A 21941-nucleotide genomic window follows, 5' to 3' on the forward strand; every position below is an offset into this window, starting at 1 on the left:
GGTCCACTCCAGACGCCATTTTAGGTCCACCGCGTGGGCTTGAATTTGCCACGACTTGTTGCCCCAATCCTGGGTCCAGCGACGTCGACAGCAGCAACCATCGTGGGACAGCTCGCACCTCCATCCTGGACGCCGACAACGCCTCCTGGTCCGTGAGACTGCAGAGCCCAGCGTCGCCCACTCACCTGGTCGAGGTGACTTCGCCCGGTGCCATCCTGGCGCCCACACAATCACTGGCTAGTGATTAAGAACTTGGTCCCCTCTGCTTTCAGGTGTCTTCCATCTTCGATCCAGGCTTGGATCCACCGAACAATCTTCACTGGTCGCCTGCCAGCAACTCCTTCTTTCAGGCTCCTGGTTCGTCAACGAGGATTCCCGACGTCTTTTCAGACCTATGCAGCCGCAGCCCCTGGGCTAGGTAACTTCGGCATTTTGGTGCCCCAGCATAGCCTCACTATCCAAGGGTCCAGATCCACTGTCGTTTTCGACCTACCTTATCGGGTTCGCCCGAGAACACTAACTTTGCTTTTACTAGCCTCCATAGACTTTGTCCCGCATCCCGCGTGAGAGTGCACACTCTGCACCCGAGTCCCCTAGGCCTCCTACTAGTAATCTGAAGGTTCAGTAACGTAGTCCTAGCGATTCCAAAGCCTATTAGTCCAGTACTTACCTGCTAGTAATTTTGCATTCCACTTTCATAGTATATGGTCTTTCGTGCCCCTCGGGCATTTGTGTAAATTGTGCAACTTAAAGTATTTTCGTAAGAGTTTTGTTGTGTGCTTAGTACCCTGTCCTCATAAAGAGTACAGGGCTGTTGTGATCTAAATAAATACACTGTTTATTTTCATAACACTTGTGTGGTGTCCTTTCACTTGGTGTTCAAGGGGTATATGTGATGGTATAACAGCTGGCTTAACACGCCCTTTAGAGTCTAGCCTAAAGACTGCTCTTGTCCATGCTACTAGGATAGCTGGTCTATCGGTTGACTTACAACCAATCATCAATAAGGGTTGTTTGGACTGATACATAGTGATCACTAGAATAGTGAGCACTGCATATCAGGCCAACTTCTCACATCTCCTAGCCAGGAACTTTGCGACAACCTATCTCATTTCTTTCATCATAAGATTGTGGATATTTTTTCCTCTTTTACTCAGTCCTTAGGGCTTGACCAGGTGTCATCAGTCTTACCCTCTCTACCGGCCTGTACCACCACATTAGGAGCATTCAAACCTATCTTAAGACATTCGGTCCAACACAGAATGCAAAAATTTAAGTCTGGCTCTCCCCTAGACCCTGTCCCAGCTCAAATATTCACACAGCTGGGCCCACTCATCACCACCCCTCTAACTTCCATTTGGAACGCTTCTCTCTCCACTGGCCAGTTCCCGTCGGAGTGGAAACAAGCAATGCTTATCCCCATTTTGAAGAAAGTGGATGCTGACCCGACGGTACTTGGCAACTACCGACCCATCTCTCTCCTTCCGAAACCTGCTAAAATTCTGGAAAAAATAGTACAGGAGCAATTGTCAAACTATCTGGAATCCAACGCCCTCTTACATGACTCTCAATCCGGATTCCGTTCCGGATATAGCACAGAGACGGCCCTCCTGGAAGTATCAGAGACCATCAGAGAGAGCGTGGACAGAGATGAGGTGGCCATGTTAGTTCTCCTTGATCTGTCCGCGGCATTTGACACTGTGTCCCACTCCATCTTACTGAAAAGGTTGCACCACCTAGGAATACAAGGCACTCCTCTAGCTTGGATGAAGTCATTCCTGTCAGGTAGAACGCAACAAGTATGGTGTCGCCCCTACCTGTCGAAAGATAAGATGCCCTTGAACTGTGGAGTCCCCCAGGGGTCGGCCCTCAGCCCCCTCTTTTTTAATGTTTATATATCTCCATCGACAAGAGTGGTTGAGGACTGTGGTGTCAGAGTGGTCTCTTATGCTGATGATACTCAGCTAATATTTTCCTTCAGAGAACACTCTGACAAGGGACTAGACAACTTTAAATCTTGCCTCACCAACATTGTACAATGGATGACATCCAATACATTAAAACTGAACACCGAGAAAACTGAGGTGCTATTTCTTAATCGTAAAACCCCTCTGCTGTCTTCTGCATGGTGGCCGACAGCTGAACCCACCTCCTATTCCCACCAAATCAGCCCGGAACCTAGGGTTTCATTTTGATAATGAACTCTCCTGCAAAACACAAATCCAGAATGTTACTTCCGCCTGCTTTGGCAAATTAAAAATGAATAAAAAAATCTCCCCCTATCTGTCTAGGGACTCGATGAGGACTGTCGTGCATGCCCTCATAACCTCACACCTGGACTACTCCAATAGTCTTTATGTAGGGGCTCCTGCATATTTACGGCACCGTCTACAAATGGTCCAGAACGTGGCGGCTAGACTGATCTGCCACGTTCCCTATCGTCACTCTATTTCCCCATACCTGAAGAGCTTGCATTGGCTTCAAATCTCTCACCGCATCCAGTTCAAAGTCCTGGTCCTAGCTTTCAGAGCACTTAATGGGTATGGTCCAGGCTACTTAAGGGACAGACTGAAGCAGTTCCATTCAGTCCGTGCCCTTAGATCCAACCATCTCCGCCTCCTACTTCCTCCTCGCCTCCTGCGTTCCAGAAGAGGAGGCCAAGCTTTTGCGGTGGTCACTGCTAAGCTGTGGAACTCCCTACCGCTGGACTTAGACTTATGGAACTGGAATCCTTTTTAGATCCAACCTGAAAACATACCTGTTCTCCTGCTACTAGTCGCTTTGATCACTACCGCTGCTGTCCACAGCACCGGAACACCACCGGCGGGGGTAGCCGTGCGCTTAATCAAGTTCCATAAATAAATAAATAAATAAATAAAAAACGTGACCGGCCTGGGTGATAAACTCAAAAGAGGGATGGTGAACCAGTTGATTAGGCGTCACTCCCCAGATGTTGTACTACTTCAGGAGACTCCTCTTATCGGTAGCCGATGTATGGCCCTACATAGGGGCGGTTATAAGCTGGTCGCGCATTCTGGGTTCAAGACAGGATCTAGGGGAGTGGGCATTTTGGTAAAGAACTCCTTCCCCCTTAATATTCAGTCCCTATGGACTGATCAGCGAGGCCGCTATATTGGCATTTCCGGGAAGTGGGAGGGGTCGGTGATCACCTTCATGTCTGTTTATGTTCCACCTGGTCTTCAGACAGACACTTTTCGTGACCTGGGTACGATTTTCTTTACCTTGCCACTAGGTCTTCTGGTGATCGGGGGGACTTCAACGCAGTGGTAGATGAGGAGCGTGATAGACACCCCGCCTGAGTGTTGGGCAGGCGCATACATGGCTCTCCGGCTTTCTTGAGATGACGGGTCTTGTGGACGGATGGAGGATGAATAACCCGACCACTCCCCAATCTGGCTACAGGTGGAGACCAGCCTTGCGGACGTAGGGAGAATAGCCCCAATAAATGTGTGGCATCTGAAGGATCCGTCCACTAAAAGGGAGGTCTCCAAGGCTACGAGCAGCAGATACTTCCATGAGAATACTGACACAGTTGACTTGGTCCAAACCTGTGGGAGGCATTTAAGACAGTTGTTTGTGGAGAGGTGGTGTGTCTGATTGCCTGGAAAAAGAAGAAACTAACCGCAGACCTAGATAGAGTAGAAGCTGAGGTGGTGAGGCTTGAGGCGGAAGTGGCACTAACAGCTGCCCCAGAAGATATGCATAGCCTAAAGTTGTGTCAGGATGAATATAAAAGCCTCGCTGGGAGCAGGGCTAGGGGCCAAAAGGAGGAGATACAGAGCAGGATCTATGAGCATGGCGACAAAGCTGGCAAATTGATAGCTTGGCTTGAGAGAGGGGAGATGGCGTCCAGGCTTGTGCCAGAGTTGCAGGGGGGAAATTCAAGTATGATTAGGGACCCACAAGCTGTAGCGGACAAATTCTCTGCTTATTATAGAAGGTGTACACCACCACTGGGTTATACTCAGAGGCAGATAATTCAGAGATGTTTAAGGATATCCAGATGCCCGTACATTCGGATGACAACCGAGAATACCTAGATTCCCCATTCACTGACGACGAGGTGGCACAGGCCATCAGAGGAGTTCACGCCGGGAAGGCCACGGGCCCCGATGGAATCCCCATAGAGCTCTACAAATTGACTGCTAACTAATTGGCCCCCGTTGTTCGGTCCATGTTTGAGGAGAGTAAGGAGAAGGGTCAGCTCCCATATGATCAGCGGGTGGCCAACATTGTGGTCATCGGGGAGGAGCTACGCTAGCAACCAAGATGGCCGCTTAGGCTCCCGGCTCCGCCAACCTCAGTCTTCAGCCAGATAATCCTGTCATATATCCTGATCGTACGCCCTTCCTCTATGTAGATGAACCGTTGCCGAGTATGATGGAGAAATCCCGGGAATTTTATCGCCCTGATTGACGGAGTTGTGTCGTGTTTTGAATCTCGGCCTAACCCAGAGTGTGAGTCGGGGCCTCGAGTACTGGCCCGGCCGGGTTACAGTAGAACAACATCGGCCGTGGGACTCAGACAGGGTCCAGTCTCTCGCAGTGGAGGTTATCCTGGCCCGATTCTGATGGCGGTCGTTTGGCCTGATTGATATCGAAGGAGTGGTGTCAATTTTCGTCTGTGGCTCTGTGTTTGCCGCCCCCGGAGTCTGCTGGGTTGGGGCCCATGCTTGCGGTAGCGGGACACACACGGAGGCTGTTTGTCCGATGATGCACCCTCCGATACCGTCCCCTCCGCTCTTGCTTATTTCCCCGGAGAAACCGGGCTCTCCGGGGAACATGCCTATGATTGAAATCGACAGAGCGGAGATGGGTCGGCCGAACTGTGAACCGTCATTGAATAACGTATTGGCCGCCATCGGGGCACTTCATTCACATCTGGAAGCCATTGTACATAAAATGATTGCTGGTATCATTGAAACTGGGTGCCTGAGTAGGGACACTGATTTATCGCAAGAACAACAACAACCTGAATTTCCCACAAGGTACATAGTGCCGGAGGATGAGGAAGAAGTGTTAATGCCCTTGGCCAGAACGCAGATTGGTTCTTTGACAGCATCGCAGCAATCACCATCGCTGCCGATTGCGACTGATCTACTTGTTTTTTCACTCCCTAGAACTTCCATTAGTGATTATCGTAAGGCAAAGCCGTTTCTTCCCTCCCTAGCGGTCTTCCTACATCTACGGAGGAAACAACATCTGGACTTAATGTTGGTGAGGGAGATCATATGTGTGGCGGAGGTTTGCAACGACTCATCGTTTTTTACCTGCCCAGACTGATCTTTATTGAACTCCTTTCGAACTTTGATTCTCCTGGGATTGTGATGGTGTTATCGGACAGAGTTCACATGAGGGATCGGAAGGGCCAAGGATGACATTGTTTGCCTGGGTCTGATTTCGGGGCTTTAGAGGACACGGGATCTGTTACCATAATGTTTGCAGAAGGTTGGGCGGTGTTTAACGTCTTCCCTGTTTAGCTCGGTCTATAACTTCTGGCTACTTCTTGGTTTCTACAGGAGTTGTTCGTTGCTGGTGGGGGGGGAATGGAATCCGAGAGCCTGTATGAAACTCTCATACTCCGTTTTCTTTTCTACTTTTAGAACTTAGTTAGTTGGGGCGACAGGCACACTGCTAGTTGGGGTTCGGCGATAGCCATATGCAGGGGTGCATGGTGAGGGGATGGGCTTATTGTTTCGTTTCGTCTTAGCTTAGTTTTTATGGTTTCCTTTTTTTCCCCACTCTCTCTTTCAGTTTCTCTTCAATAATATTTAGAATTATCCTGTACTTGTCTATATTCTAGTATCTGGTGAACGTGCTTCTTTTACAATCCTGATTCTATGGGTGGGTGGGTTCTGAGGATTTGCGCCTGATTTGGGAGGTAGATTAAAATGTCGTAAATCCTGTTTTGTAATTATTAGCGCAGGCGTCTCAGCTACTCTCTTATCGCATCGTTTTGATCCTGTTCTTGTACCGATTCGCCTATTAGTATGTTTGAAAGTATGACACCAGATATGTCTATCCCTTTTCCTTGCTTTTACAACAATAAAAAGATTTAAAAAAAAAAAAACATTGGGGTCATCCACAAGGCGGGTAAACCTAAGACACTCTGCTTATCTTATAGGCCGATTTCGTTACTAAACGCCGAGCCTAAAATACTGGCGAAATTGCTCGCCACCCAACTTGTTAAGGTTATTACCACCCTGGTCCACCCGGACCAGTCCAGTTTTGTGCCGCACCGCAACACTGCTCTTAACCTGCGGAGGCTACATGGAGTATTGGGCGGGTCCCCATTGATACAAGAGCCGGCTGTGCTCGTGTCCCTCGAGGCCACTATGGCTTTTGATAGATTCCAGTGGCCCTACCTGTTTGCGGTCTTGGAGAAGTTGGGCTTTAGACAGGAGTTCATGGGTTGGGTGCGTCTTTTGCATACCGACCCCCTCGCAAGAGTAGTGGTAAATAATCATAGGTCTGCTGACTTTCCCCTTGGTAGAGGTACGAGGCAAGGGTGCCCCCTGTCTCCGCTCCTGTTTGCCTTGGTGTTGGAACCACTGGCGGCAAGGGTCAGATGGGACCGTCCGATCCGAGGCTTGAGATGGACTCTGGATTGGGAGAATAAGATCTCATTATATGCCGACGACATCCTGCTTTATCTTACCAACCCAATGGGTTCCCTGATATGCTTCCTGGATGTGCTTGCTATATTCAGGAGGTATTCGGGATTTGCTATCAATTGGTCAAAGTCGGTGCTCTTTGTCCTTAGAGGTGACCCGCCAGTGATCCCACAGGCCTGCCCGATACAAATTGAACCGATAGGGTTTCGCTATCTGGGTGTTTATATCACACTTGACTCTAAATTAAGATACACCAACAATCTAGGGCCCTCTATGACCCGCTTCAAAGAAGATGTGGTGCGCTGGCGAGCTCTCCCACTTTCCCTCCTGGGCAGAGATGTACTTTTCAAGATGTTGGCTCTACCCAGTTTATTATATGCTCTCCATAACGCCATGGATCCTGTTCCGGCTTCCTATTTCCTGGAAATAGAACCCTCTAGAGGCAACTCCTCTGGGATGGCCGACCCCGTATAGCCTTCTCCAAGCTCACCCTCCCCTGGTATGACAGGGGGATTGGGTTGCCGGACCTGCGGAAATATTACTGGGCAGCTCAGTTGGCAGCGGCGAATCACGTCATATATGGGGCCCCTTTGGACCCAGGTTACGCTATGGACCGACGGCAAGTGCCAGGGGGAGATCTCGTGAGGGCATTATATGCCATAATGGGCAGGTTTCCCCTCACGGGTCCCACTGGCATGTCCTTATGACCGATGACCACCTCAAGCAGAACCTGAATAGCAATCCTCAGATTACTTTCAGGAAAGGGAGATCTTAACTCAGCCACAATCATGTAATGAAACAATAAACAGGCACCGGTGTGGGCCTACCTGGTTTCAGGTGTTGGCGCAACTGTAAAGCATGCAGAAACAGTACTGACTGTAAAAAACTAGCAGTACCGAACTCGAAGAGGGAGTTTGTTATTAATAAAAAACTTACCTGTAATACAGTATATATGTCCTGATTTGTCCTTGCAATGAAGGGTATATCAGGAGTACCAAACATGAGGCAAAGAAACGGGTGTTGGAGCATATACGTGCAATCCGCAATAATACCAAACCATACCCAATTGCTCGTCACTTCTTTGATAACCATATGCAGGATGACACTTGTCCGTATGGTGGTGATGGATTGTGTGAACTTAGGTGTCAGAGGGGGCAATCGTGAACGGTCATTAAGAATGTTGGAGTATCGTTACATTATTGAATTAGAGAGTCTGGCTCCCAATGGATTGAAACTTAGCGAGGAATTAGCAATTCATCTGTAGGAATAACTGTTTTGGATTTCTATATCTGCAATTTAGTCTGTGGTTCTTAAGTATTTTATAATATTAGTTTTTTACAGATGGGGACACTTCTTTATGCAACTGGTGGAGAATTGGACAAGTGACTGGCATCACCAAAGTTTTCATGGATATATTGTATTGAGTATATTATTGTTTATATACAGTTCGCCCACTTGGGCAATACGTCAATAATCATTTTGGGCAGTAACTGTCGACATTTTTGTACAATACAAGAGATCTATTAGCCCACTTGGGCTTTACTTACTTTGTCCACTTATACCTTTATTAGTTTCGTTGTTGGGAACAACCACTAACGGGTGATGACGTTGAGCCTATCAGATTGCTCGTAGGAACATTAGCAGTCGTTTCAGCCAATGAACGCGCTGGTATTAGAGTGCAGCATACAATGAAATACGGGCTAATTTTTATAACATGTACTTGCATTTATGATCTTATATTTGAACCATATGGATCTCAATGAATTATGGATGTAATTATATGGTCTATAAATGTTCATTTGAATGTACTGCCATATAGAGCCGCAAAAGTATTTTGTGGGCTCTAATTTGCAATCACTGTCATTTACGCATAATGTGTATTTGACACTTTGCAAATACGTCATATACAATGTGTAGCAACATAAAATTTAACATATGACTCTGGTACAACAACTTTATAAAATGGCCACCAGATTTGCATATTTTTACTATGTGGGGTGATTTGTTATTGATGAACTAAGAGGTGTATTTAAAGATGGTGATTTGCATTGTGCTACGAGCGTGAACAAGCCGTAATGGCGAAACGCGTTGTTTTTGCATTTGCCGAATAAATATAACTGCAAGAAGCCTGGGTCTTCGAGTATTTCCTTGGAACCAAGGGATTTGTAAATATATATATATATATATATATATATATATATATATATATATATTATATCTATATATCAAGGTCACCGTGTAGTGACCGAAACGCGTCATGCTGGCGATTGCGTGAAAATAAACCACCTTTGAAGTTACTTCTTGCGCTGTGGAGTGGTCTGTACCTGTGGGTTCCGATGGTTGCTTACGGAATTCTTGTCCTTGTGTAGAAAACGGAGCAGGACTGTGAAGCGTGTATATATTATATATATATATATATATATATATATATATATATATATATATACACACACACACACACACACACCCCCCTACATCGTTTCTGTAGAAACCCTGTATCATAATTTTAAAATGAATCAAGGAAGAATTTCAAAAGTTAAAACAGATACATCTGTAACCCAGAAGTGTCCAACACTGATAGCTTTCAGATTGACATATATCCCAGAATGATAGCCTAACATTCAGGTTTGTGGAGGGAAAATTTTGCAGGTCACAAAACTGGACTCTCAGTCCTCAAAGTATTCATAAGTTCCAGTAAATGACACAGTTAAAGGTCCAATTTTATTAAATAGGATTCAAGCTCTGTTCCACAAAACATTTAAATAAAGTTAATATGTAAGATTGAGGCTTTTCCATTTTATAAAATGTGATAAAAACCGGACTTATTGACTTACCATCTTCAGGAGTAGTTGGAAGTGGGTAAACATGGTGTGAAGCTTTAGACTTCTCTTCTGTGATCGTTCCCTAAGCAAAGCACAAATAAAATGAATACAAAATGGATTTGGATATTACCTTGTAAATGAAAGCAACTAAAAACAATATGACATCTCTTTTCAAAAACACATTTGGGAGGAAAATGGAAGAGAATTCAGACAATGGTGCAAAACTAATTTTTGCAGCCAGAGAACAGATATTCAATGTCATTTCTCTGGGATTTATGGGCAAAAGGCCTACCCCTCAGGGGAGTGGGGCAATATGTGGTATTGTTTTTTTTTTTAATCTTCCATAAAAAAAGGATTTATAAAATAAAAAATAAATGGTGCTACACTACATCAGATGTTGGGTTGGCTGTAAGCATCCGAAGTCTGTTGTCTTATTTTACACCATGATATAAATTCCTCAAGGAAAGGATGCACAATCCAAGTGATTGCTTCCACCTATGGGTAATCGATCATGAAGAACAAGAGAACATCCACAAATTCCAGAAGAGACAATTTTTATCAGGTTATTCAACCTAATAAGGCTGCTAACAAGATCTAAATTACAGAATCCTAATAAAACTCTGCCACACAAATAGTGCCTGCAGAGCCTGAATGTGCACAAAAAAGGTGGTACAGATATAAGAGGAAGATAGGCAGCTCCCATGACCAAAGACAGGTATGAGAGTACTCACTTCAAGCTTGATCAATGTTCACCTGGTATGTATATCCAGATGTCCTTCAATTATTTTACTGGCCCAATAAAACCAAATGACCATTGTTCCAAACATTTTCCAGTAGCACTAATCTCTTTCTTGTGATCCATAAACTGGTATACACATAATAACTATGCATCAAAGCAGTTGTTCCCTGTATGAACGTCGCAAATATACTAGCAATATTGGCACAAAACACCTGGTTACTGATTTTCAGTCATCATTCTAGATATTTTAAAGAAGACTATTGTTGGTACAATCAAAGACACTAACGCTGAACTTGCTTATAATTAAGGTACCTAGGGTGTTGAAATCATTTGAGTGTCCACAAAAGGCAAAATTAACATCAAATATGCAAATCCAGAATGGATTACAAGAAAAATACAATGTTAATCAATTCGCTATTCATTCTGACGACATCCTGCAGTAATTTCAAAATGAGACAGACAAACCCTCAAACTACAACACACAGACAATACCTGATGACGTTTGATAATGTCCTTTAGTTTATTGAGCAATTTCAGTTCAATGTCTGGAACGAGGTAGATATTCGGTCGAGTCAGACAGTTGTTCTACAAAAGAAATTGGAAGTCAAATGTTACTCTGCTCAACATATTCGCAATACAAATCAAACCTTAACTCCTCTCAGCACAGTGCCCTCAAACACAGCAGACAAGGAAAAAGCTACTAACCTGTAAAAATATGTTTGCAGCGTGTAGTGTTGCACATTGGTACTCAGCAACCTCCTGCCAACACATTTTGGGCTTGTAAGGTTTCAAAATGTTTTTATTGAAAGAAATACTTTTGTTATTCAGCTGACTCAAGATAACTCCCTTTGAGAAACAGTGTGCAGTTACAGTGCGGGTGGATTGAAAAGAATGAAAAAAGCACACCCCCCGGGGGTGCGACCCTTAAATGCACAGCTGGATAACAAATACCTGAAGGTTATCCGATTTCTCTATTCTGTACCAACAATTCTTATCAAAAGTTCCTTGGTTTAGTTATTTATTTTAAGACATTTCTTCCATTCAGGAATTTAATCATTCAAAAAATGATCGGTTGCCTCATAGGAATAGCATATCCACAATCGTAATGGTGAAGTACATCACATATTATTCGTCATCCCAATTCATTTCGGGCAGATATTGCCCTTCATCAGGGGTAATGAAACTAAAGTAAAAGATAAGGAAAGTAATGAAACGGCTGAAGTGATGACAAATGTCAGAGCATTGTGATACTGGTCCACAAGCCAAATAAGTGCATCCAGTCGAAAAAGAACCGTAATAGAATAGTAAAAACATGTCCGAAGAGTGCCTCAACACCTGTGAACATGCATAAAAATAAATATATGGCAACGTGTAACAAAAAATATTTAGAGTGAGTCAAGACATCAGTAGTGGGGATATTTAAATACCATTTACCACCGAAGGAAGGTGTTAGTTCAACAAGATGAGTATTTTTAAAGTGCCCAAAAATAACAGATAGACTGTGGATAAATGCTCTATAGCCAGCTCTTGACGGTTGAAAATGATCTCCTCTTTGCAGCAAGGGTGCCCTTTGTCCTAACACTTTTGTAAAGGCAGACAATAATAACTGTGATGAGGAGGGCCCCCAACAGTCATGGGTCCCAACGCCACTGCTCCTGCTTCACTAACTAAAGCTATTGCCTTGGAAAGCAAGCATGTCTTCTGCCCTTTGCGAAAAACAGGGCCCCACTTTCGGCCTTCACTCGGAAACAGAAGAGATATTTTAGCTTGGTTTTAATATTCACCTTTCTTGGGCTATGGGTCCAAGACCCAAAGCAACATTGGCACAGCAACTTTGTACTGAGCAATAATGCAAACAAGGAAACATAGTACAACAGCAACAACTGGGGTTTAGTTGGGCCTTCACACCCCTGAGCCCTGGTGGCAAGCACCTACATCAGTAGTGATACCTCCAGTCCAGTGAAGCAGGCTGTATCCTCTACCCACGTCAATGGGGCATCATTCCTAAGCCAGAGGCCCAATGCAGGATTCTCTGTCCCTTTCTATAAAATAAATACGTTAGAAAAGGCCCATCTCGCACCCCTTGTTGCTTGGGCACAGTCCCTGTGCACAAGGGTGACCTTGCCCCAGATGCTGCCAAGGAAAATGTTTCCCACCCCATTTTTGGTAGTAAGACAGATAAAATTGCGGTGACAGTCAAAACTCTGCCCCGGTGCCACTGCACCTGCTTTGCTAATGGCCTTAAAAAAAAAAAGAAGAAAAAAGCGCCCTAATAACTCCCCACCTTCCTCAAGGCATCTCTCTGAGGAACGTGTTTGTCGATTTAAATACTTTATTTCGTCCATAAAAGATTACATTGTCATACATTCATTCATAAAATGATCTAAAATGCACCCAACCATAAATTGTATAGTCTCAGTAGCAAGGTCATGGATCTCCAATAAAACAATTTAAAACAATGTCAACTGATCACCTTAACATTCCATTTTTACCACCCCAGTAAATTATATTTCAAAATTCATTAAACTTATAATACAATAAAAGGGAGAGTATCTGGGTATTTATACAATTCCAAACTGTAACCCAACTTTTTTCCTTATTAGGCCTACTATGAACAAGTACCTGGATAGGGCAAATAAAACATGTGGTAGGGTGCTAGTTGTCAGTACCCTAAGTGCCTCTTGATGCTTTCTGAATCCCATTGAATTGCATAATGGTCGGATCCATTTTCTCCTTACCATATCATACGCCGGACAGAAAAACAAAATATGTGCAGTTTGCAATATGGCTCTTGAGCTGTAATATATTGTATCTCAGATTTAGGTATAAGATTCTTGCCAAGTACGGCTTTACATTGTCAAGAAACTCCTCGCGACTCGGACTCGGCTTGATAATGAGGAATTGAGATGTTAACCTTCCCAATCTCGGGTCTCAGTGTTTCTGTCATTTGGATGTATTTTCAACCGATTAGCTTAACTTGCATTTATTTTTCAATTAAGGTTTCTACATTATCTTATATGCAGTCAAATGAAAAAGAAAAAACAAGACTCTTACAGATTAAACTTAGCTAAAACTAACAAAATATTCTGTGAGTGTAGAGTTTCTTGCTTCCAGTTAACTACAAATAAAAGAATGCAGAAATCTTAAATGAAAAATAAATGTAAGCTCAGCTAATCAGTTGGAAATACTTTCTTTTAAATAATGAATTCCCCCATATATTTAAGCACATCAAGGGCTGCATGTAAATCAAGACAGTCTGGAAACGCCCTAAATAAACAAAGTCCACTTCCAAGCCATCTTTTTTATAAGAATGTGCTGAGGCATTCAGACCCCCCTGGGAATGCATTCATGGACCCCCAGGGAGGCGCACACCACAGTTGTAAGATCTTTGCCCTAAAGTTTTTCTTAAACATAGAAATTCAATGAATGAAAAAATACAGAAGGTTAAAGTGACATTATAGTTAGGTGAAAATGTCAGTTGATATACATGTTCACTGAAAAAACAAAGGTTACAGGAACATTATAGTTAGGCTCAGATTTCACTCATACAAAACCAGTGAATTTCAGCAGTTGTAGTTACCTGAGCTAACTATAACTTATGCCCACACAATAGAATGTGTATGACCTCACATATTACATCACTCATTACATGGTCAGTGACATCACCGATGAAATCATCCAGTGAGATTGTTCTAAATGTTTATGAGTGTTAAACATATATATCAAGCTACTACAATAGTTAAAATAGTATACTTTGTGTACTACTGAGTGATACTTTTCTCACATATATTATATGTATGGCTGTGTGCATCAGTGTATGAGTGGGTGTCAGAGTGCCTCTATAAGTGGGTGAGTTTGTATGGGTGTATAAGTAGGTGTGTGAGTAGCTGTTTGGGTGAGTGGCTGTGTGAGTTGCTATATTGGGGAGTGGGGGTATCAGTGAGTGTATGGGTGAGTGAGTGGGTGGGTTACTGAATGGATGTATGTGTGAGTGAGTGGCTGTTTGGTAAAGTGAGGCGATGTCTGAGTGGCTGTATTGTGCATTCTGTGAATGGATGTATGGGTGAGTACGCGGATGTGTGAGTGCTTGTATTGATGTGTGAATGGGTATGTCAAGAGGCTGTATGGGTGAGTGCGTGGGTGGGTGGGTGTATGTGTGCCCAAGTGGCTATATGGGTAAATGACTGGTTGTATGAGCAGGCATGTCATGAGTGATTTAATATGTGAGGTAATAAGCAGTGCACAGCGGGGTGTAAGTTCTAGTTATCCCAGGTGTAGGAAGGTGGATACCTGACTATAGTTACCCAGATTTTTTGCCTAGTGTTTAGCTGGTTTTCGACTTAGTTGGCCAGGGATCCTGCTAATCAGGGCCCCAGGCTATCTGCTCTCTCTGTAAAATGGACTCCAAGTACCCTAGGTACATCTCCAATTGGGTATTGGGTCACCTTATCAGCCCCTGTACAGTGTACTATAGGTACCCAGGGCATAGGTCGTTCCAAGGCCTACCAGGGACTGCAGCATATCTTTTGCCACCCCTGGCTGGCCATCCATTCTGACAAAACTGGCTGATCACTCAGCTGAGGCAAGGTGGTGTAATCACCCCTTGCTTAGATATAGTATACCTATATCTAAACCTCTATCTGGACAGATATACACCTATAAGTCACTCCTATGGCAGGCCTTAACAATCCTGGAGGCAGAGTGCTTGGTTTTATGTGAGATAGTGCTCTAGCATGAGCTGAGCCTGTCTGCAGCTTTCGGAACCATGTCCTTTAGATGTTCTGGGATATTGCCATACCATATACTCTTAAGTGCATTATAATCCTCGCGGTTACTTGCTAACTTTGGTTTGGCTTTATCAAAACATGTCGCGTAAGGTGTCATACGCTTTGGAATACAACCCCCCCGCCAGTCCTGGCGACGGGGTAGCATTCCACCCTTCTAGCGGGAGAAGACATGTTACTTTCCTTAAACGCGGTTAAATCTAACCAGAGCCTCAGCATCACAAAATGGATGCTGCTGCCACAGACACGAGTCTGGCCTCCTGCTGCTGACCGAAACTCCGGCAGGGGAGGCTTGGACAAAAGGTTTCCTGTCACAGGGAGGTGTTACACCACCCCAGACAGGAGATAGTGGATTGTGGCAGGGAGGGCTGAAAGAAACTAGACACTGCCTGGGGCACACAAGGTGTCCCATGCAAAGTCCAGTTCAAACCGGTGCTGGGGCACTCCAGCCCCAGATCTGGCGTGAAACTGGACAAAGGGAAAGGGGTGTAATCACCCCCTTCCTGGGTCCCACCCATAGGAGGGACCTAGCAGGTGATCCAGCCCCTTGATTTGGAATAAAAGTAGGAGCTGTGCCATAGCACATCAGATCATCCTGACTGAAACTTTGATTAGAAACTCTGGACCCTTCGACATCCTACTCGACGTAGAAGACTGAAGAATCTCCCTTGTGGTCAAGGAGTGGCCACCCTGTGCAAGCAGGCATCATCAGCGCTTAAAGGATTTCTTTGCCATTGCTCCAGCCGGAGCTCGAACGACCGAGACCGACAAGACCTGGACTCCCAGACTTCCAACAGCCTGATCCACAGTCCTAGCAAAGCTGAGACCTGTGGAGACGTGAGCCGTGGAACCAGCCATCTTGGAAAGCAAGCGAAGTGCTTCCAGTGCAGCTCCCGAGACACCTTTGAGGCTGTGCTTTGGGGATTGAGAAGCCCCAGCACCGAGCAGCCTGTGCACCGAAGATCACCTCTCCACACTCACCGAGTGCTGCGTGGGGCCCTTTTGCATTTTTCCTGCTCAAGGCGTTGTCCGGTCACTTGTCCATTGGCTAGTGGCCTCTGAGACGACGATCCTTCAACTTTGAACTGCTGGTCTGGTTGCTCCAGACTGGCCCTAGCTCCCCTGAAAAGGAGCCACCGATCTAAGCTTCCCGGTCCGATCCAGAAGCCATTATCGAGTCCTGCGTGGGTTGCATTTGCCAAGGCTTGGTGACTCAGATTCGAGAACCGACACTGCCGACAGCAAGAGCCTTCGTGGGACAGCTCGTGTCCACCAGCTGGTCATCCTCGATCCTTCCTGGTCCACGTGGCAGCGGAGACAAACTACTCGACAGCACCTGATCGCAACCAGACATTGCCCGGTTCCGTCCTTGTTCCATCCTGGTCACTGGCTAGTGACCCAGACTCCGTCCCCTCTGCTTTCAGGTACTCTACATCTTCGATCCAACCGGACTCTTCTCTCCTGGCTGCCTGCAGCATCTTTTCCTCCAGGCTCCATAGAACTCCACGAAGAAACCCGACGCACTTTGGCACATATGCACCCGCTTCCTGTGGGTGAGATAACGAGGGTACTCCGGTGCCCCTGTAGTGCTTTACTTCCCTAGTGTCCTAGTTTCAAGTGGCTAAGTTCTAGTCCAGTCGGAAGTCTCCTAAACCTATAACTTTCTGATTTTTACGCACCATTGACTTGTATGGTAAACGCGGTTGCCTATAGACACTGCACCCGCATCCTGTGGGCCTCCTATGTCCTAACCTTCGTTAGTCCAGTGTAGGCCCAGCGATTCCCAAGGCCCTAGGCCTTACCATTGTTCATGAGGTGGTACATATACCACTTTTTTAATATATGATTTGAGTGGACACCCGGCCTATCCATAACTGTGCAGCTTATTGTATGTTATATTGAGTTCTTTGTTTAACACTTGTGTTTCTGTGCTCATAAAGAGTATAGGGGATTATTCTAGAAATAAATACATATATTTTATAATATAGAACTTGTGTGGTGTCCTTTCATTTGGTATTTAAAGGATTGCATATGGTAAAACAGCTGGCTTCACATGCACTCTTGAGTTTAGCCTAAGACTGCTTTTGTCCATGCTACCCCTAGGATAGCTGGTCTTATAACGTTGACTTACAACTAATCATCATAAGGGTTGTTTAGACTGGTGCAAGGTGCTCACTAGAATTAGTGATCATCATATACCAGGCCAACTTCTCACACCAGGTAACTAGAACATTTGAATTTCACTAGGTTTGTATGAGTAAAATCTGAGCCCAACTATAACGTCCATTTAACCTTTTGTTTTTTCAGTGAATCTCTAAGGTTTTTTTTAACTTTGAGTAAGATGCCCATCGCAATGCACAGATTGAGGTGGCTGAATGCACGACCTGACCTGGCATTGAGCTGCCCCCACCCAAGCTTGTTGCTCCTGGCATTTTCCTCCTTTCCATCCATCCATTATCCAATTCCATGATCCTGCTCCTTGATGACAGCCATGGGTGGCGGTTGTTCTGACACTGCCCTTTCTGCCCTAAACAGTGAGCTTGCTGCCCCATCCACCTCCTCCCTACCCTCTGTTGTCCAAGTCCATGCACCAGCCCCCTCCCTCCTGCCCTGCATGATCCAATGTGCTGCCAATGCTCTTCATTTAGCTTGATGTTCCTGCCCATTCATCCTGCCCTCTGTTGCCCAATTCTATGCCCCATCATTGCCATTCTGCTTAGCCTCTGTGTTTACCTTGCTGACATTACTCTCCATACCCCTTCCCTCCAATGGAGCATACCACAGCCCACCCTAAACATGCTGAAGCTCCTACACACAAATACTTGGGTGCAGGTGAAACTAGGCGGTGGCACCCATGTTTCCATGAAAATTCCTACAACAAAAGGCTTGAAACAGGGTTGCGTGCTTGCACCAACCCTGTTTAACCTGTACATGGCCGATCTGCCAAAAGCACTTGACGCTTGCAATTCACACTCACCGAGGATAGGCGGGAGAACACTGATTAACCTTATGTACGCAGATGACGTATTTCTGCTTAGTCATACATATGTCGGCCTACAACATCTACCGACGGCAATGCAGAAGGATTAGTTACTTACCTGTAATCCTAGTTCTCTTCCAGGGGTATCCTCATCAAAGTCATAAGCATTAGAATATTCCCGCCCATGCGCGGGACCCCGGAAACAATATATTATATGTGCCCCACATATATATAGACATATATATATAAATATATATATATATAAAAATAAGCAATTGCAGCCAAATAAAACAGTAGAGCTGGAATATGCTGTGAAGAATTTCCACCATACATGTGTATTTGCATTAGAAACAAGAGAAACAACACCAATGCTTGTTTAGAAACTGTTTAAATGCTTCGAAAGCAGTAGAAATTCTTATAACACACTGTAAGCATATACAGCTCCCAGGCTGCATTGCAAATACCCAGTCTAAAAAGACTGAAAAGCTAACCTGTAGCTGAATGTACTAAAACTGACGCTGTGCCTTTAAGGCACCTCTGCCCCTAGCTTCCCATCATGCCTCAGGGGTTACAGTTAGGTCAGTTGTTCTTTTCGGAGACTGAAAACCAAACCATGGTAATAACAGGTTAAAACATCTCCTACTTAATAAACAAAGTCCTTTGCCCGGGGAGGCGGGAGGGTTGCTTATGACTTTGATGAGGATACCCCTGGAAGAGAACTAGGATTACAGGTAAGTAACTAATCCTTCTCTTCCAGGGGATCCTCATCAATAGTCATAAGCATTAGAATAGAGTAGCGAGCCTCACCTCATCCCTGCGGGCAAAGGAATCAACAGATAACATTCATATTCGTAGGCCCAAACAGTAGGCCTTATTCTACCCAAATAGGTTTCTCAAGGAGGCTTGCCCTACTTGAGACTCCGCTCTGGAATCAGACTCTAGGCAATAATGCCTTGTAAAGGTATGGACTGATTTCCATGTTGCAGCCTTGCATATTTCTGACATAGGAATGTCATGTAAAAACGCTATTGTGGCTGCTTTTCCTCTAGTGGAATGAGCTTTGGGTGATTGTAACAAAGGTTTGCCAGCCAGCTGGTATGCTAGCCTGATACAGGAGACAATCCATCTGGAGATGGATCTTTTGTTTGCTGCAAACCCCGTCCTCATTGAACCATAATTGACAAAGAGTTGGTCTGTCTTTCTGGTGTCCTTCGTCTTTTCTAGGTAAAACTTTAGTACCCGTTTAAGATCTAACGAGTGCAACGACCTCTCAGCTGGGGTCGATGGGTTAGGAAAGAACGAAGGAAGGGTAATCGTTTGATTTATATGAAATTCCGAGACCACCTTTGGAAGGAAAGATGGATGAGCCCTCATTACTACTCTGTTGTGGTGAAACACAGTGTAAGGTTCCTTGGTGCAGAGTGCTTGTATCTCGCTAACCCTGCGAGCAGAGGTTATTGCCACCAAGAAGGCCGCCTTCCAAGTGAGATGCTGCAAGGAGGCCTTGTGTATAGGCTCAAACGGTGTAGACATCAGCCTGGAGAGAACCAGGTTCAACTCCCAGGGAGGAGAAGGATTTCTCACAGGGGGATATACCTTCTTTAACCCCTGAAGAAAATCCTTAACCACTGGGACTTGAAAAAACGATGTTTGTGTAGGTGATTTCCTGTACGCTACTATGGCGGATAGATGAACCCTAATAGAAGCGTATTTCAACCCTGATGTAGCCAAGTAAAGGAGGTATGGAAGGACTACCTCTTCTTGTCCTTTGGTGGGCTCAAAGCCATGGTCCTTACACCAAATGAAAAATCTTTTCCACTTGAACGCATAAGACGCCCTTGTGGAAGGTCTCTTTGCCTCTCTTAAAATATGCATACATTACGGAGGCAGATTTAAGTGTCCATATTGCAAGACCTCAGGAGCCATGCAGTCAGGTTCAGCGACGGGAGGTTGGGATGCAGGATCCTCCCGTTCATTTTGCTCAACAGGTCTGGCCTGCACGGCAGGCGTCTGTGTGGACACAGCGACAGATGTAACAGGTCTGGATACCACCATTGTCGCGGCCAATCCGGAGCAATCAGGATCATGTCCATGCTCGATCTGATGAGCTTGGCCACCACCTTCGGAATCAGTGCCAGAGGAGGAAACGCATAGGCGAACATTCCTGTCCACTCCAGCAGGAGAGCGTTCCCTTGCGTCCCTGGCCAGTGGAACCTGGACGCGAAGGCGTGGCATTTGGCGTTTTCGTCATCCGCAAATAAGTCTATGTCTGGACGACCCCAGCAACGGAAGAGTTCTTCGACTACTTTGTCGTTTAGCACCCAGTCTGGCTGATCTTCGAAGTGCCTGCTGAGTGCGTCTGCTTTTGTGTTTAGCTCGCCTGGGAGGTGCACTGCCACCACCAACAGTCCCCGAGCCAGAAGCCAGTGCCAGATTGTCTGGGCCTCCAGAGACAGAGGGCGAGATCGAGTTCCTCCCTGCTTGTTCAGATAGAACATAGTTGTAGTGTTGTCCGTCTGAACCAGGATTTTGTCCGTTGTTATTGCTGGAAGGAACGCTTTGAGCGCCAGATGAACTGCTCGAAGCTCCAGCATGTTGATGTGGTATGTGTGAAGGTTGGTCGACCAACGACCTTGAATCTGAAGATGACCCATGTGAGCACCCCAGCCTTCTAGAGATGCGTCCGTTACCACAGACAGCGAAGGAAGAGGTTGCTGAAAAGGGACTCCCTGCAGGACATTCTGAGGGCGAGTCCACCACTGTATGGAGGTCAATGCTGCTTGAGACAGGATGATTCGATCCTCCCAATCTCCTGTCGCTTGGTCCCACTGATCTTCCACAGACTCTTGTAGAGGCCGCATCCTCAACCTGGCGTTCGGTATTAGGAAGATGCAGGACGCCATGGAGCCCAGTAGAGATGCTACTTCTCGCACCTTTGGACGAGGAAACTGAAGTAACTTTTTGCATTTCTGCCCCATGGAAGATAGTCTCTCCTGCGAAGGAAACGCTCTTCCTAACTTTGTGTCTAGAACTGCTCCCAGATAGTGGATAGTTTGCGTGGGCTGCAGGACCGACTTTTCTGTGTTCACGTGGAGGCCGAGTCTGTGTAGTTGTTGGAGACACAGGTGACAGTCTTTGGTGGCTTGACGAGGGGACGGACTCTTCAAGAGCCAGTCGTCTAGATATGGGTACACAAAGAGACCTCTTTTGTGAAGACATGCCGCTACCACTGCCATGCATTTGGTGAATACCCTTGGTGCGGATTTGAGACCGAAGGGAAGCACTTTGTACTGGTAATGCTTGTTCCCTACCAGGAATCTCAAGTACTTCCGATGACCTGGTGTTATAGGAATATGGAAGTACGCGTCTTGTAAATCCACCGAACACATCCAATCTCCAATTTGTAGATGAGGACATATCTGATGAAGTGCCAGCATGCGAAACTTCTTTTTGACCACCACCTTGTTGAGGGTTCGAAGATCCAAAATCGGTCTGAACTTGTCCTCTTGGTCTCTTTTGGGGACTAGAAAAGATCTTGAATACACTCCTCTCCCCCTTTGGGATGGGGGTACCTCTTCGATTGCGTTTTTCTTTAAGAGGACGTTCACCTCCCTTTTGAGGAGTTTTAGATGGTACGAGCGAGTCTTTTTTGGAGGAATCGGTTGTGGTCTCTTCCGGAAACGTAGCGCATATCCATTGCGCAGTATATTCAGCACCCACCGATCTTTTGTGATGCTGACCCACTCTGCCAGGTGTTGCGAAGCACTTCCTCCCACTGGAGTGGGTAACGGCGCCAGAGGAAGCCACTGCTCAGGCCTTGCCTCCTCTAGGCGTGGTGGAGGACTGATGATGTCCGCCTCTGCCTCTGCCCGATTTTCCTCCTCTGTATTGAGCCTTTCCTTGTGGCTTGTTTTGAGACCATTGAGGGGTTTGAACCCTCTGTTGGCCTCCCCGGTTCTTGTTGGTCTTGAAGCGTCGTTTG

The 21941-nt window shown here is 45.6% G+C and overlaps 1 protein-coding gene across 1 annotated transcript in view; it reads right to left on the reverse strand.

Annotated features, from left to right (window-relative positions):
* The window catches only part of SMARCC1 (SWI/SNF related BAF chromatin remodeling complex subunit C1), an 810451-nt gene that overhangs the window by 665605 nt on the left and 122905 nt on the right, over window positions 1–21941 (reverse strand). The window contains exons 5-6 of the mRNA XM_086939759.1: window positions 10688–10780; window positions 9469–9538 (exon numbers count right to left, since the gene is read on the reverse strand). Coding sequence (XP_086795885.1) covers window positions 9469–9538; window positions 10688–10780 — 163 coding nt within the window. The remainder of the gene's footprint in view (window positions 1–9468; window positions 9539–10687; window positions 10781–21941) is intronic.

Source organism: Lissotriton vulgaris, chromosome 10 (genome assembly GCF_964263255.1).
Source record: "Lissotriton vulgaris chromosome 10, aLisVul1.2, whole genome shotgun sequence".
In the NCBI taxonomy this organism is placed as follows: domain Eukaryota; kingdom Metazoa; phylum Chordata; class Amphibia; order Caudata; family Salamandridae; genus Lissotriton; species Lissotriton vulgaris.